The following is an 18,781-nucleotide window of genomic DNA, read 5'->3' as shown; positions in this document are numbered from 1 at the left end:
AATGAGCAGAGTTTCATTTTTAACTGATCATTAGAATAATGTATAAGGACAAGAAAATGAGAAATTTGCTTACTTGAAATGTAAACAGAAGATAATATGAATTTGCTAATGGGTCTCTGCTAAGACAGCATATAAAGAATCATTAGCAAATTCCTTAGCATTTGTTTTCATAACTTCGTTATAAAAATACTATGAAAATTCAAAAAGAAGATCATTCAGTGATGACTAAATGACTAATGACTAAATGAACAAAACAAAGTTGACTAGCACTGTCACTAACCTCTGGGACTTTGTTGTCGTACAGTAAAGTAAGGGGTTACTTACTTAGATGGCCCTAAGGTCTCTTCCAGTTTGAAATTCATGATTCTTTACTACTTAATTTTTAAAAGGAGAAAATGTTTATATTTTATAATATTATGAAAAGTAAATAATTATTACAGAAAATAATGCTATGAAAATGAAATTCAAAAAATTTATTTTGATGTCTTTGCTACAATTTCCAGCATTAGGAATTTGTAAACAATTGGAGACTGGCAATGATTTAATTCTTTTTGTCAGACAAACCTAAATAATGCCTTTCAAGTTAGAAAACTGTCTATTAAGTGACATTTATGTGCTGACAAATTCAATAAGTCAATCTGTTATAAATATAAATATATTAAAAGTTAACAGTATCTGACAATGAAAAACTTTAAATTTGTGCAGTTTGGTTGGTCCAGACTAGAGGAAATCTGTCATGAAGAAAAAGGTCTAAAAATATCTCTAGAGGAGGAGTATGCACATCACTGGAGCAGATCACCCACTAAAATGCTGTTTTTCTGGGATTATTAATGTAAACGAACTTTGTACATCTTGGCTGCATTCTAGCAACTTCACAATATTGCTTTTCCATTTAATGATATGATTAATACTAAGCCTATTTTGTGAAATGAGTCTAAAGTAAGGACAGATCATCACAACTTCATATAACTGTTTCAAGAGCAGTTTAAATGAATCCAGAAATTTGAATAAGAAGGATTGAAAGGACATATATTTTCAACGCAGAATAAAAAATTTCTGTGATGATACCAGGTCCATAACAAGATAAAAATTAATCTACATGATTTTAAAACCTACTCAAGTTATTTTTGTACCATTTCCAAATGAAAACAATTGTCATATTATCATTAATAATTCTGGCAGCACTGAACATAGCCATTAAATATGACTAGTAGTCACTGAGGATGGATTTTATGTTTCTTAACATTCTGGGGTATTTACTGGCCCCAAGATCAAGAAATTTGTCCTAAAATTTAAACAAACCTTCCAAACACATTTTAAGCTCATTTTCTCTTTTAAACAGTTTTAAAATCACCCCTCTCTAGTCTTATAATCATCTTGTTAATGAATCTTAAACCTTTCTAAAATCCATTCTTCAGCCTCATTATTTTGCTTTATTTTTATCTCTTATCATGTTAAGCTTTTTATATAAAGAAAACATGCATACTATAAGAATCATTTTGTTCAAAATGGCCATCACTTTTGAAACAAAAGGAAAAGTTTTTCCACCAACACAACTGAATATGAAAGGATATGTGAACATATGTGAACAATTTTAAATTTGTGCATATATATGTATTATTTGTATTATTATATATTATATATGTAGGTACCAATAATTAGTTTTGGTTTCTGATTTTGAAAGTTTAAGAATACCTGTTTTGACAATAAACTGTATAAAAGTATTTTTAAAACTGTATGTTTCACATGCTGCTTCAAGAGGTGAGATTGGCGTGTCTGGCTGAGAGCCAGTTGGTAACTCAGCTGGACATCAATGCACATTATGACCTCCCTTACAGTATGTCATTTCTGAATTGTTTCCCAAGTAGAAAGTTTATTCAACCTCTCTCTCAAAATCAGTGGACTGACTATTATTCTGCTATTTAATCAAAAAGGACAGGTTATTTTTCTGACAGTACTAAAGCCAGAAAGCAATTCCTAATGAATAGCTTGATACAAGTGGAATTTCAATTGTTTTAGCCTCAATTAATCTTCTGTCAAAACAAATGACTGCTCTAAGGGATTAATCACAATGTTAGGCTCAATCACAAAGATCAATTTACCATGTAAACAAGCAGACAAGCTTTGTTGCTAACATCTGATGCTGTTTCAAGCTTATTTTTCTAAAGAAAAATATCAAATTTTAAAGATAAAGTGGAACAAACCTAAAAAAAAGCAACTACCACAATAACATAATGCTGTGTTTCCCAACGCAAAAAAAGTATCATTATCTTTACAAGAAAACAAGAATAATTTTTTTAAAAAGTTTTGATCACAAAAGGAATATCAAAAGAAGAACAAAGGATTTAGTTAAAACTAACACTACTGAATCAAATTCCCCAAATACATGACAATAATCCCTTAACTCTATCAATACCCCTATAGAACTATACACAAAAAGCAGATATCCTATATCCTAATGTACTGAGATTTGACTAGAGAACCTGGAATTTGTCCTAAGGGAACAAAAGGGAAGAAAATGACAGATTATAAGAGCTCATCCTGTGAGAGTTGTCAAATCAACTGAAGTGATTATTTTTTAAAGTCTATTGATCAACTTGTGGAATCCATTCTCTGGTCCTGAGACTGCAGGGAAAGACTGGCCCACATCTTAAAACACAAAATAAAAAAATCATTAGGCTTCCAATTCCTTAATAATCATAAAATCAATTGGACTGAGACATATTTATATTAATAAATAATCATTGCACAGATACAGATTAAACTCAAAAAGCAAAGTCAGAACTGAATCTATATACTAAGAATTAGGAGTAGAAGAGAAAAATTAAGACTTCAGAATCTTCTTTTGTCAACAGTGCCATCCATTCAGGAAAATGTCAAATGCTGAATGAGGAAGGAAGGAAATTAAAGTGCAGTCAAACCTCAATCATGGGGGTAGGAGAACCTCATGAAATTTTGTCATCTCGAATACAATCACTTCACTAATTAAGACAGACATTTTCAAGTTACTAGATATGCAATGTAAGCCTTATACTGCTTCACTGGTAAAATTATGAAGTGGGTAATTATAAAAGTTCATATTCTACAGTTACATCACCTTTTTTTTTTTTTGCATTACACTCCCCTCTCCCTAGTCAGTGTACTTATACTGCTTTAAACTCTGAACTGCCAGGAGCCTAATTTCAACTGTCTTCAGGCAGGACTATGTTTTCTCCAGACCCCTCTCCCATCAAACCATACCTATCCCAAGTTCCAATGTAGTGTTATCAATATATTAATGAGTATGAAAACAATATTATTCAAGGAGCTTGAAGAAATCATTTTAACTCCCTGAGTCATTTGTGAAATGAGGGATTTGGGGCTGGTGAAGATAATTAAGGTAGACAGGGTATTAAATCCAAGTAACAACCTAAAGCTAGAAAGAACTTTGGCTAGGAAACCAGGACAACAAAAGGTCAGGAACACAGAGGATGAGGGTAATAAGGATTTAAGAAACCAAGTCAAAATAGTTAAGAGACAAGCAAAGTATTTTAAAAATACGATAGTATATCATTCAGCAAACAGAAGTACAAAATGTATAAGATTTCTGTTATAGAAATATGTTTCCCCTCTCAAGAAGCATATACTTATACTGATCCAATCATCTTCTGAGGCAAACTCTATCCTTGCTTCACAGACAAGAACTGGACTGCGCAGAAGAGGTCATCTAGGAGATTATCTATTGTCTGAGGACAACAGGTAAAGCTAGTTCAAATATCAAAGTATAAGGATGAAAAATTAGGGAAATCCTCAGTTTTATGAACTTTAAATCTTGAAATATAATTAGCAAATAGGACTCAACTCCTTTTAGAGTAAAATCTGCCCAAATACTTCAAGGATTAAGCAGTAAGTTTTGATCTAGGTAGTTCAATTCTTAACTTTCTCAAAAACTGAAATCACAATATAGTAACCTGTTCAATTACAGGTTAAAGAAAACCATCTGTCTTAAAAAAATAGCAAACTGACAACTGAAGATTCTAAATCTGACACTAATAACAATGAATGCAATGAGCAAAAGGAAGAACCAGGAAACACTCATGACATTTTGTTCTTAAGGTATACTAGCATACAACTTGCTCAAAGGCCTAATTTTAAAGAAAATACACAATAAGGAGGAACTGGCAATTTTTAACTTACTCAAAAGGATTCTTGTTGAATTCTAGGGGTAAGCACATCATTAGAAATTGTCTATCATGTGGGGTCTATTGCTATATTAGGTATATGTATTTATCTGGGAATGAGAAACTATTAAGGGCTTGAAAGATCCCAAAAACTGCAGAGCTTGATAATCTGACACCTACTCATTAGACTGGAATTTCCAGTTAAGCAATGGGCTGTGTGCCCAGTTACTCATTAGCCATCCGCCCAGAGGTAGCATGGGGCAAGTGGAAAGAGTGCTGGCGCTGCAGGAAGCATACCCAGATTCAAATCATGTGCTCTTGTGCTTACCATGTGGTCCTAAGCAAATCAATTAACTTCTTTGGGGTTCAGCTACCATATTTGTAAAATGAGCAGGGGAACCATGGGATCATTCCATGAATCAAAGAGCTCTGAACAGCATGCAAACTACATCTACAACTACAAACTACAACTACAAATTTCATGATTCCTTGTACAATAATTTTTTGACTTTAACTAATAAACAGGATGACTAACCACAATTCCAAAGGACTCATGATGAAAACATGCTATTCACCTCTAGAAACAGAACTGATACTCAGAGTATAGACAGAATTATTTTTTTTTATTTTTTAAAAGGTACAGGGTGGGGAAAATTGTAAAACTCAAAATAAATAAAATCTTTCTAAAAAAAAGATATAGGATGAATGTGAGAATTTTCTTTGTATGTTTATAAATATTCATGATGAGTTTTTTATTTTCTTGCCTTCTTAATTGGAAGGGAGAAAATTATTTGAAACAAATAAAACTAATTTTTAAGAAAGGCAAATGTGGGTCAGCACTGTGTGATTAACAAGAATCACATGAAACTTTTATTTGAAATCCCTAAGCAGAGGATAAAAATATGAAATTATTAAGAAATCATTAAGAAAATTAGCAACTCATCTTTCCATGTATTTCGAAACAGTGTAAAATAAACATTACTTCCCACATTTCAAAAGATGTGGTGTAGCTACTATCTACATGAATTTAGAGGGCAACCTTAGTTTTTTTTTTTAATGCTGTGACTAAAAGAACCATCATCTAATGGCCAACCTTTTCATGAACCTTGTTCTATTTAAGTGAGTCCTCAAATGATATAGTTCACCAGATGCCTTAAAAACTCTCCATGTTGATATGATCTGGGAGAACCATGCTATTCTGGCATGAACTTCTGAGATCCTAAGTTACCTTCAAATCATCATGAAACTTTGGGGCATGATCTGAATAGAGGAAAAGGCACCTGCTCTTCTTCCTCTCTTTCTTTTTTAAATTTTAAACTTAAATGCAAAATGAGAAAAGAAAAACAACTGCTTTATCTGAACTTCTCTTTTTTTCTGTATCTCTATGTTCACTCTGAGACCACATTCTGTCTGTTTTTTGTGAAGAAAATTTGGAGAGCCTAAAGCTTTCTGATCTCACCATCTTCCCAGGATCCTACTGAACCTTCTCTTCTCGAAGGTTCATCTTATAACTTATGCTTAGGATCCAATTCTTCAAATCTGGCCTCAGACAATTAATAATTACCTAGCTATGTAACTTTGGTCAAGTCACTTAACCCCACTGCCTTAAATAAATTTTTTAAAAATGTTTTAAAGAAAGATCTGTTCCTTCCTACCCAGGAAGGAAACTTACTCTAATTTATCTTTATCCTTTTGAATAACTTTCCTCTCTTTCCAATGATTTCTTCGATTATGATCTTAAACATTCCCAAATTAAATACATACAATGGAAAAAGGAAGAAAACCCACCTCCAGCTGCCTTCTTCAAATCTCCAATTACCATTTCTATTTTCTAGGAATATTATTTTGTCTCACAAACTAAATTGTTTAAGGAAGGGATCCATAACCTTATTCTCAGGGACAGCTAGGTGGCACAGTGGATGGGCACTAGCCCAGGAGTCAGGGGGACCTGAGTTCAAATTCCGCCTCAAACATTATTACCTAAATTTGTGACCTTGGACAATCACTTAAATCCATTGCCTTGAAAAACAAACAAACAAACAAGCCTGCTCTCAATTTCCATTATTTCAACACTGTGAGAGCTCCAGGTCCATCAGTCTATTCTTTTGCTATCATTCTGCCCCAATGGATAAAGATCTAAGTCCATGCATTTATTTATATATATATATATATATATATATATATATGTATATATATATATGTATATATACACATACACACACTGATTATATATATACACACAAACACACTTATGTACAGACTGTACAGACATACATATCTATGCATAAACATACCCATAAGCAAAAGGAGAAGGCCAATCTCTAGGTATGTCAATATGTGTATGTGTAAACCTGTACATATAAATCAGTTTTATAGCTATACATGTAGACATGTGTCAGTGTAGCTAGTGTATGTATGTCTATGCACTGGTAGGTTTATAAAATACTATTAAACCTGTAAGCACAATGTGGATGTCAGCTATTATTATTGTACAAAATCATTTTTCTCTCCAAAAATACCAATGACTCTTTATAGGACAAATTGATGGTTCCATTTTTTTTTTTGCAGGGCAATGGGGTTAAGTAGCTTGCCCAAGGTCACACAGCTAGGTAATTATTAAGTGGCCGGATTTAAACTCAGGTACTCCCGACTTCAGGGCCGGTGCTCTATCCACTGCGCCACCTAGCTGCCCCCACAGTTCCATTTTTAACTATATCATACCCATTAAACCTCTAATTCCCCTTTCTTGGAATTCTCCTGAATTTCTGATACTCACATACTCATTGTTCTACTATAGCTCTTATTCCTTTGCTGGATCCTTTTCCTCCCCTAGCCTTTTAACCATTAAGCCATGTACCATTCTTCCCACCAAAGTTTACTTTTTGCCTCCTATTCTCCCTTTATATTAATACCTTTGAGCTATTTTCAATACCATCTAAATGATAGTACCTGAGTTCAAATCTGGCCTCAGACACTTAATTGCCTAGCTGTGTGGCCTTGGGCAAGCCACTTAACCCCATTTACCTTGCAAAAAACTAAAAAAAAAAATCCCCTCAAAAATGGTATTTTCCCTTTATTGCAAAACTATTACTACTATTCTTGAAGTATCTAAGCTCAAAATCTTAAGGTATTAATTTACCCCTCTAATGTTGGTCTCCTACATTCTATCCATCACCAACACCTGTCAATTCTTTCTCAATTTTAATTGTATCTGTTCCAATACAGTATCTCAACTCATACATAGCTTACTTGTCTCCTATCTGATGTTTGGGTTTCTGGTCTTTCCTAGTTCCAGTTGGTCTACATGTAGCTGTCAAAATAAATTGTTTTTCCCAAATTGCCTGCTTCCCCTTTCCTCATTTCCCTACTTCTATTCTCCTTACTTTCTATTATACTAGCCTGTAAAAAAGTGGCAGCTGGGTGATACAAGGAATAGAGTGCTGGGCTTAGAGATTCCTCAGTTCAAATCCAGTCATGACTTGTGTGACAAAGCAAAGTCACTTATCTTTATTTGCTTCAGTTTCTTCATCTGAAAACTAGAGAAGGAAATGGCAAACCACTCCAATATTTCTGCCAATAAAACTCAAATGGGGTCACAAAAAGTTGGACATAACTGAAAAATGAATCTAAAAACAACAATTCAGCACTGTTGGGAGAATTATCACTCTTGGATACAAGATATTTCCTGGTGAGTTTAACCTTTACATAATGAAATATTTCAGAAATCTTTTATGGAAATGTTTCCTCCTTCTAAAAAACCAAGCAGAAAATAAATAAATATGGGACAAAACTCAACGAGAGCTCTGCAACCTGCTGAATATAAAGCTAATCCTATGCCCAAACAGGTATAAATCTTTGGCCTTAAAATGTCACTAGATCTGTACTCCAAAAAAAAAAAAAAAAAAATCAAAGAAAAGGGAAAGTACCTATATGTACAAAAATATTTATAGCAACCATAAAGATAAAGAATTGAAAACTGAGAGATTGTCCATCATTTGGGGAATGCCTGAACAAACTGTGGTACATAATATGATTACAGTAAAACATTGTTCCATTAGGAATGATGAACAAAATGGTTTAGAAAAACCTGGGAAGAGTGATATGAACTGATGCCAACCAAGTAAAGTGAAGAGAATCAGGGGAATATTGTACAAGTAATAAAAATATTCTAATTATGATCACATGTGAAAGCCTAAATTACTTTCCTCAATTCAATGATCTTAAACAATTCTAAAGGATTCATGATGAAAAAGGTTATTCTCTGATTACAAAACAAAACCCCACCACCACTTTCCTTATTTTCCTTGCCCTTTTTTTGGAATATGGTTAACATAGAAATGTTTGGCATAATTTTGTGTGTGTATATACATATATAATTGATCTCATATTGTTGCTTCTTTCAGTGGGTTGGGAAGGGGCTGGAGGAAGGGAGAGAATTTGGAACCCGAAATTTAAAAAAAAAAAGAATAAAATACTATATCAGCTATTACATATAACAAGCTCAATTTATAACATCATAACTTTCCCTTCATTCTTTCACTTTTACAATATTGTTTGCCACATCTGCTCTAGCACAGATAAATAGATAACTGATGGTTACTCACCTATTCCAACTACAGGCACAGTGCATGTATTCTATCCCATCATTTTTTTTTTGCAAGGCAAATGGAGTTAAGTGGCTTGCCCAAGGCCACACAGCTAGGTAATTAAGTGTCTGAAATCTGATTTGAACCCAGGTACTCCTGACTCCAAGGCCAGTGCTTTATCCACTACGCCACCTAGCCGCCCCGCACCACCTAGCCACCCCATCCCAACATTGCTCATTCACTACTTTAAATCTCTAGCAATTTCTTCCTTTTCTCACCACTTTCTTTTTCCTTATCTTTTACTGTATATCATTCCAATGGTTCTCAAATTTCCCACAAGAAAGCTGACCTCAATTTACAGATGAGGAAATCAAATGTGGGAAGGGGGAATTTTAAAATACAAAACCTTACAAAAAAATGATTGTATATAATTGAAAAACTATTTATATAACTGGAAAACTAAGAAAATATTTTTTAAAAAATTTTAAATAAAAAAAGAAACCTGACCATTCTGTATAATGGTTAGTATTCCAATACATTTGTTAGAGAAACCAATCATGTGTTCTCATCTATTTTCACTGTTTCCAAATATTCACAGGATGTTTTCTTTGCCATCAAAAACAATCTTTAATCTAGTTTCAGTAAACTAAAGACATTGTGGATATTTGAGGACACTCTGGATGTGGCTTTATTATACAATTATTTACTATAAAACTGAGTGTACAATAAAACATTATTTATACATATATATATATAACTAGGTTATTACAAAAATATCAATTCAGGCATCTTTGCTTATTCTTATAGGAATAATATTTTTCTCTAATCTTATTAATGATTGCTTATTAATATCAACTTTCCCAAGCATTTTTTTCCAATGTAGTTCACTTAAAACATTCTAGAGGGGTGGCTAGGTTGTGTAGTGGATAAAGCACTGGCCTTGCAGTCAGGAGTACCTGGGTTCAAATCCGGTCTCAGACACTTAATAATTGCCTAGCTGTGTGGCCTTGGGCAAGCCACTTAACCCCATTTGCCTTGCAAAAAAAAAAAACCCTAAAAAAAAATTCTAGAAACTAAAAGTTCATGGTTGGAAACTATAAATCTCTCTTACAATATAGTGGTCAAAGTACATATGTTTTTTTAAGTAGGTTTTTACTATAGATAATACACAGTTGATTAAGATCTACAATTTTTACCTCTCAATGAGTCATCTGTTTACTGGCAAAAACGAGCACAGATATGTTGAAATGCACAGATAAGATAGCATTCAGTCAAGTTAATGAAATGGATGAAAAGCAAAAGAACAGTCAGAGCTGGAAAATATCCAAAAAGAACGCAACATGATATGGTCAAAGGTCAAGTTAGCTGCTGGGATATGTTTGACAAGATCTGTTATGGTCTTTTCCAAGCAAGATTACTGTCTGAATAGGAAGCAGATCACCAAGATCCCACATACTTTACCCCACTAAAACCTTCGAAGTTTGCCAAATAATGACCAAGAAATCCAATAAGAAAATAAGTGATTTCTTCTACTACAAGACTTCACAAAAAGAGCCTGTGGAAGCCATCATGAAGAAACTCACTGTGCCACAAGGTGCCTCTTAGCCCATAGATGTATGTCCATAGGCAACAAGAATCAAGGACTCTCCAAAGAAAGCCACAGGAAGCTATAGAAGTACCCCAGAGTAGCTGCCATGGGTTCCTGAATAATTCCATGACCTATGTTCCAAATGGATTATAAGAATACTAAGAAGAAATTAAATAAGAGTTCTCAAGCAAAAGATGAGACAAAAGAAAAGATTAAAGGATAAAAAGTGACTTAGAAAAGTGATAAACCTTACTCAAAAGATGGACTCCCTGAAAACTAGAACTAAATAGAAAAACAACTTTGAAAGACTTAAAAACTCTAATCAATGCAGTGATCTACATGTTACCAGAGGATCTATGCTGAAGTTCATTTTGACAGGAAGGTGATTGGCACAAGATGCAAAAAGACATTCTTTTTTTTAAGATTGCCACTATGTGAATTCTTTTTTGCTGAAGACATTGCTACAAAGGTTTCCTTCTGATTCTTATTCTTGGTTTTATTCAGTAGGAGTCAGGGGAAAAGGAATATTAGTAGTAACAATAATGTTGAAATAGGGTCATTGTAACAATTTTTAAAATGTACACAAGAAAATGAAACTCATAAGGAAGGTCTAAAGGAACAATTTTGAAAGAAACCCCCTACGTTCTTTTTAAAGAGCAAGTAGGTTTTGTGTTAAATCTTTTTTTGGTATTCCACTATGTGTAAGCAAATCCTTTTTTTCATACTGAAATTCAAAGTAAAAAAATTTTAAATTAAAAAAACAAGACTTATCATGACCAAAAATATGAATTTTCCAAAATTATCAGAACTATAATGCTTCTAGGGCAGTTGGGTGGTACAGTAGATAGAGCACCAGTCCTGGAGTCAGGAGGAACTGAGTTCAAATGTGACCTCAGATCCTTAATACTTACTAGTTGTGTAACCTTGAGTAAAAGTCACTTAAAACCCCAGGAAAAACAAAAATAAAAAAAATTTTCTGCACTGACAGAATTCCTTAGTAAATGTGCTAAGTACAAAACACTGACACACACACACACACACACACACACAAACACACACACACACATATACATCTTATATAAAACCAGTGTTAAAATTAGGATAATATTTTATTTAAAAATTAACCATAATAAAGTCACTATCTTTAATAAAAATTAATTTAAAAAAGAATGTCACTAAGTAGAATACAGATGTTTAAAGAGAAAAATAAACTTTTAATGCTCCTGAATGTCTTCTCAATCAGTGTTTTATATATTAAAGAGTAACTTTCTTTTTAAAAAGTGAATAGTTATGTTTCACAACAAACACAAACTAATTTTTAAAACAAATACAAACCTACATTTAATATTTTCTATTTAAAAAATCTATATATTGACAAAGATTATATTAAAATCCTTTGGCAAAGGGATTATCCACTAGAGGGCACTCTTGCAAAGCAGACAGGGTTCAAATGCTAATTTATTACCACATAGAACCCATGGATAAAACATTTCCTATTAAGAAAACTTAATATTAATTTTGTGTCCCACACTTCCCCTACACAGATCAAGAATAAAGTTATAATCATTTGTAAAAAATGCACAGGGCAAGAGGGGTATAAGGAGATTGAGGGGAATAGGGATGAAGAACTGAGGGCAGGAGTTAAAAATGTCTCAATCTTTCTCTCTTAAATATGGGAACACATGGTGAATAATACTCAGTAACAATTGCAATTAATTCTGACAAAGGAGGGAAGAAGACAAAATAGTAAAACTTAGCTCTTAATTCCAAGCATCTGACCAAAACATGGTTATATATTACCACAGACTGCTAACAAAAACACTTCAGATATGATGAACCAGATATATATGTGTGTGTGTATACACAACATATAATAGTCAAATAAATGAACATAACCTAAATATATAAGACCTAATTTGATTTTTTTTAAAACCTTCTATCTCCTTTCTGTTGTCTACTATGTTAGATCTTTCAAGGAAATTCTGATACGATTATCAATAGGTTTGGCTGAATATTTAACACAGATAAAAAGCTAAGAGAACTAGGGAATATATGATGTCCTTTAAGATTCTGAAAGTTAGCTACGAAGTTTAGAGTTGCTAAAGCACTTGCTAACCTATATTTTTTAAAATACATAAAGTTGAATTAAAATATTATTTCTTTTTTTAACTATTTTCAGTTCATTAGTTTAATTGCCAAGTACTTATAATATTTCTATTTATAATAATAAATTAATTATAAGTAATTTCATACTTTCTTTTGTAATTTTTGCAAATATCTTTTGTCTTTCTTTTAATTTCCAGGAGAAACAACACAATAAAATGTAAAAAGAACAGCTGTTTCTAAGTATGTTTTTTTGGGGGGGATTGCAAGGCAATGGTGTTAAGTGACTTGCCCATGGTCACACAGCTAAGTATTATTAAGTGTCTGAGGTCGGATCTGAACTCAGATCCTCCTGACTCCAGGGCAAGTGCTCTATCCACTATACTAGCTAACTGCCTCTTTAAGTTTGCTTCAATTAACCACTGATACGCCCTATACCAAAATACAAACAACAATTACCCTGCTCTTGGATTCCTCATAACCTGAGCCATCAAATGGACCGAAATAATATCTGTGGTTAAAAAAGGCTTAAAGCAGAGGCAGGAAAAATAAGGAAGGAGGGGGAGATAACACAGAAAGCAGTAGTAAAATGAGAGAAAAAATGAAGTGTGAAATGGTAAAGGGAAACCAAACACCACTTATCCTGTTCTGGGCAAGACCTCAAATCAAATGAACTATAAGCTTGATTCAGAGGCTAGTCTAATGTACCAGTTTTGTTCTGGTTCAGTAATTTAGGTAAAACATAAGCTCCATTCTAATTCAAGTTGCCTTACTAAGGGTTTTGCTGTTCTTTTTAAAAAGTTCATAGTTTTTAACAAAGAAATGATATTTGAGATCAGTTTAGTTTAGATTTCAGCCAATTCATGTGGTTCATTTTGTTTTCTACTTAACAGGTCAGTTCAAGTCCCTGTTCTAAGGCATATTCACACTTATCTGTACCTCTCTTTACCCTACCAGTTCAAATTAAAAAAAAAGTTTCTTCAAGACCTATAATGTACAAAGCATTCTACTTAGTGCAGGAGAGAAACAAAAACAACAGTCCCTTTTCTCAAAGACCTGACATTTTTCCCAAATGGGGGAGGGTGAAAAGGAAGCTTAGGTAACAGGTAAATAAAACACAAAGCAATTAGATCAAGAAAACATGAACAACTCAGATGTAAGAGGGAAGGATCAGAAATGAATTCCTAAGGAGTGGCAGCAACTGAGCTAACCTGATGCATTCAAACTCTGAAATGAGGTTTATTCTCCAATGTTTTGTTACATTTTACCCCAAATTTGATCTTTATGAGCAACATCCCATGCCATTCTGAACCGTGTTACAGAACACCTCACTCTTTCTCCTTCTAATAATCTATATCCTTTTCCAAATTCAAATCTCTCCATTTAAGAGCATCTACTCAGTCATCTAGGTCCTGTACCTAACCATCATCTGAAACTTTCAACTTTCCAGTTTATCAATTCTACTTCCACAACCTCTTTTGAATCCAGGCTTTCCTTACTAAAGACAGTCTAGTTCAGGATGGCTGGGTGGAGGAGTGGATAAAGTACCAGCCCTGGAGTCAGGAGTACCTGAGTTCAAATCCAACCTCAGACACTTAGTAATTACCTAGCTGTGTGGCCTTGGGCAAGCCACTTAACCCCACTGCCTAGCAAAAAAAACCTTAAAAAAAAGATTACTTGGGGGGTGGCTAGGTGGCACAGTGGATAGAGCACTGGTCTTGGAGTCAGGAGTACCTGAGTTCAAATCCAGCCTCAGACACTTAATAATTAACTAGCTGTGTGGCCTTGGGCAAGCCACTTAACCCCAGTGCCTTGCAAAAAAAAAAAAAAAAACCTAAAAAAAAAGACAGTCTAGTTCAGACCCCCACCCTACACAATAGCTGCTATGTGACTGATCTCTCTCCCTCTCACACTAGCCTCCACATAGTTGCCAAATTGACAGTCTTAAAACTCAGATATGACCATTTCACTTGCCCCCTTCATAAAGCTTCACTTTGGTTCTGAATTCTCCCTAGGATAAAACAGAAACTCTTCAACCTCCATTTAAAGTCCTTCACAATTTGGATACCATCTACCTTTTCAATCTCATTTCATATTATTCCAATTCACACTAGCCATTCCTGCAAATTGGCCCTCTTTACATATCACACTTAATGAGACCTTACACAGAAGTCTCCCATGTAGGAAAATATCCCCCTCCACCTTTACAATAAACCTCAGTTGCCTTTCCTCATTTACTGGCCCACCTTTACAATAAACCTCAGTTGCCCCTCCCCATTTACTGGCCAATACCAAATGTTTGCTGAACTGAAGTGATGATAGCTGAATTTAGTAAACAGTGTTCTCTTCTCTCATGTGAATGCCCACTGGGAACTTCCCAACAGTCATTATGGTCTTTCCCAATCCTCATTAATACTTACTCTTCCTTATGACTAAATGAGAAATACTACTAAGAATATTCATCTTGTTCAGGTCACACTTATGATAGTTCAAGTTCTGAAAACTCTTTCTTTATATGTTTATCAGAGTCTTAATTGTGTCTTATTTACAATCTAAAACAGCACTTTTATAAAAAAAAAGATTAAGAATTCTCCAGCAAAGAAAAAACTACTCAAATATAAGAGCTACACTAAAACGCAATACTTTAGGGGCAACTAGGTGGTTCAGTGGATAGAGCACCCCACCCTGGAGTCAGGAGGACTAGAATTCAAAAATGACCTCAGACACTTCATAATTGCCTAGTTGTGTGACCTCCAGTAAGACACTTAACCCCATGGCCTTAAATAAATAAAATTTTTAAAAGCCCTCAATTCTTTACTACTCTTTCAGTCTTTAATACATTAAAGTAATTTCTGTTGCTACAGCAGCTCACTTAAAGTACAACTATTGCCAAGTTATTCTGTTTAAATAGTTATTTTAATTTTTACCAAATTCTTAGCCCCTAAAAAAAAATCTTAGTTTAAAAGCTCAACAGGAGGGAAGGGAAAATAAGATTAAAAATTTTTTTAGATATTTTGTACCTGTTTCAGAGAGGTTTTTATAATACCACAAATATTATTCAGATAAAGCTTATCACATTTACAGCTATAATCAAAAACAACACAAGAGAATTTAGGAGCAGCTTTGTCTACACAGGACTAAGATTTTAAAAGATTAAAAAAATGTTCTGAATAGTTTTTAATCTTACCAGGTCTTTCCTTCCCAGTGCCTTTTGACTCAGCAAATTTCTGTATCAAACCTTCAACTGTGGTATTTGCAATGTTGTTTATAAATTCTTCATGTATCTAAAGAAAAGTACAATTAAAGACTATTTTTTTCTACAAAAATCTCTACTGCAATTCAGAAGCAATCGCTATGAAAGAGAAAAGCTAGCACCAATGAGATTTTTTCCTTTGACTCAAAACTGACAGACTAAAAAAAAGCCTTGGAAAAAATTATATAGTCATCTATATATTCTGAAAATTAATTCAGGTCCATAGATCTGCAAGTAAACCACTACTCCTATGCCTCCAGTATTCAGGCATACCACTTGCCTAAAAGAGAAAACAGATTCTTTCCAACTTTATCACATCTTATCAATTGTTACAGGGCAGATATATCCCACAAGAGTCAATAACAATATAGTAGTCTTCATTTGGGATTTTTAAAGGAAAAATAGTTTCTCCATCTCATATCATCCATATCACAATATAATTCAAAGCTAAAATAGTGTTACAATTGACTATCACTGCATCTGTTTCTTTTGTCCCTATAAATGGAAACAGAGTTAAGGATCAAAAATCCCTTGAAGTCTACTTAAATTTACAAATATGGTTTCCATAGCAATCAAAAAATAGCTTTAGATACTTAACACATTCCACCTGCCCTATGACAATTGAGCAAATTCACTGTGAAAAATAAATCTGAATCATCTTTACTAGTAACATATCACTAAACCTGTGAACTGTATATTTAACACATACACACTTGTTCTTTTTAATTTAACATCCTCTGTAATGTGAAAGAGGTAGTGTGGCACAGTGGAAAGGCCACTGGCTCCAGTCACAAGACTTGTACTTCTTGAATCCCTCCAAAGACTAAGTACATATGTTGACACTGGGCAAGTCACTTAATCTTCATGACCTCGGTTCCTGTTCTATAAAATGAAGGGATTGCTCTAGAGGGCCACTTTCCTCTATAATCCTTATGAGCAGACATTCTGTATCAGTTTTCATAGACTCCAGAAACTATTAAGGAAGGAAGTTATTTACTATAGCATCATAAATGAGTCTATTAAATTTTTACTTTTATTAGCATAGATTAGAAGTTTAATATACTGCCCAACAAGAAAAACACACAGAAAAAAGGCTACTAAGTTTCCTGTGCTGCCCCTGCCTTTCTTCTTCACTACTCATCTTCTACAATAACACTTAACTAGTCTGCAGATAAAATGTCTAACCTCAGCTTTGACAAAGAACTATTTCCTCATTATAAAGAGCTCAATTTCCTTTCTGAAACTTTGTCAGCAGTCTGTCTTTATGTTTTGTTGAGCAATTTCATTTTCCAGCACATTCTTAAGAATAAAAGCTCTCAGCAAAATTTCTGCACCTTTTCTCAACTTCCTTCTTGACTATATTATTGTTCAGCAGTGAAGTCAATATAGAATGGATTTTTTAATCTCACTACTAACACAAAATCACTTTTGTCTGAAGGAGTCAATTCCCCAAGTTTAATGTAGGAATAAGAAAATAATTTTAAATTAGTCACCTGCTGGTCAAGACATTCCAAAGTCTACCACTCTTTATACATTGTGACTGGTTGGCAGGTAGTTAAGACTAAAAAAACAGTGATCTGCAAAATGTCCTTAGGCAGTGTTGTTTTCGAATAGAACACTTCCCAGTCATTATAATGGGAAATTATATTTGCTAAGTTAAAGAGCAACATTACGAAAATTGCTCATTCTAAACAAAGGCAGAGGAATATGGGCAACAGAATACTGTCTTTGTTCATATGACCATATTGGTAGAATTTAATATGTATTATGGTTTATTAGCAGTGAGTGGGCATGACCTCAAAGCATTAATTCTATTAAAAAGTTCAGTAAACTAAGAGCTAATTAAACAACTGAATGATACAAATCATCTAAGGTATATGCTGGGTTCAGTTACAGAAGTACATATCATATTTCCATCTACCCTGGAACATGACAATAATAAAATTTAACCCATCAACATTAAAAAAAGTTTTAATATAAAATAAACTTACCTGGCCTATCTGTAAATGAATTTCCTGTATAGCTTTTGACAAAGATTCTATAATCTCTTTTATATGAATTAGGTGAGTCTCTTCAATATCTTGAAATTTCTGTGAAGGAAATATTAAAAATTATAATCTTGCCAGTAATGTTCACAAAATAACTTCAATGTAACTTTAACTGAATATATCTACTTTGAAAATATTTAATAACCAATAGCTAAAAAAAATTAGAAATACTACCAAGTTGTTTATAGGCGAATAGATTTTTACAAAAGGTAGATAATTAATAAATCCTTGTTGGTTGGTTACAAATCATAGTATGGACATAATTTTATTTTATTTTATTTATGTCAACTATATTCAAAGTAACAATACTAGCTAATATTGCCAAGAGTTTTTTGGTATATAACTGTATTCAAATTCATCTATTCAATGTTTTCATTGAAAATATTTTTCCATCTTAATGAAATAGTTATCATGAGTTCAAATTTCAAACCAAGATAAATCACACAAATCACTGAAGATAGTGGATAGATAACACATCAATCTTTATGAAGTCATAAAGAATTAGAACAGTACCAAAAAACAAAAGATAGGAAAAATATGCCTTTTCAATTTTCAGAAAAAAAGAGGAAAAATGTGGAAACTACCACATGGTAAATTTTAAGCTAACTGAACAAATCACTTGAAAAGACCTTAAAAAAAAATCAGCAATCATTAGGAGCCAGTGTGAGTTCACTAAGAATTAGACCACACAGAAGATATTTACTTTATTTACTAGACAGGTTGATAATGTCCCTGATAGACAATATTTTTAAACATAGATTTATATCACTCCCCTGAAGAGAAATTAAATCTTGGGTGGTTCTCTATTGTCAATGCTGGTTAAAATTCAAACTTATCTGTCCTAAGTCAGTTCAGGCCTTCCACATTCCACTGATCTTTCCAGTCTTTTCTCATTCTCTTCCATTTACTCTAAGCTCTAATCAAATAAACTACTCTGTTTTCTGAATATGCTTTCCATGCTGTGATGGCTCATGGTGTTACTTAAAACTGGAACGTCCTTTCCTCCCATCTTTATGTGCCAGATGCATGCTGATCTTATTAAA

At 33.4% G+C, this 18,781-nt stretch overlaps 1 protein-coding gene across 7 annotated transcripts in view; it reads right to left on the bottom strand.

The window, feature by feature from the left end:
- The window catches only part of FCHO2 (FCH and mu domain containing endocytic adaptor 2), a 147,130-nt gene that overhangs the window by 62,528 nt on the left and 65,821 nt on the right, over nucleotides 1-18,781 (bottom strand). For all 7 annotated transcript variants that reach the window (XM_074208559.1, XM_074208560.1, XM_074208563.1 and 4 more), the window contains 2 exons: nucleotides 17,682-17,780; nucleotides 15,625-15,721 (listed from right to left, as the gene is read on the bottom strand). In XM_074208559.1, the coding sequence (XP_074064660.1) occupies nucleotides 15,625-15,721; nucleotides 17,682-17,780 (196 nt within the window). The remainder of the gene's footprint in view (nucleotides 1-15,624; nucleotides 15,722-17,681; nucleotides 17,781-18,781) is intronic.

This window comes from Macrotis lagotis, chromosome X (genome assembly GCF_037893015.1).
Source record: "Macrotis lagotis isolate mMagLag1 chromosome X, bilby.v1.9.chrom.fasta, whole genome shotgun sequence".
In the NCBI taxonomy this organism is placed as follows: domain Eukaryota; kingdom Metazoa; phylum Chordata; class Mammalia; order Peramelemorphia; family Peramelidae; genus Macrotis; species Macrotis lagotis.
This window is presented reverse-complemented; position numbering and strand designations above follow the sequence as displayed.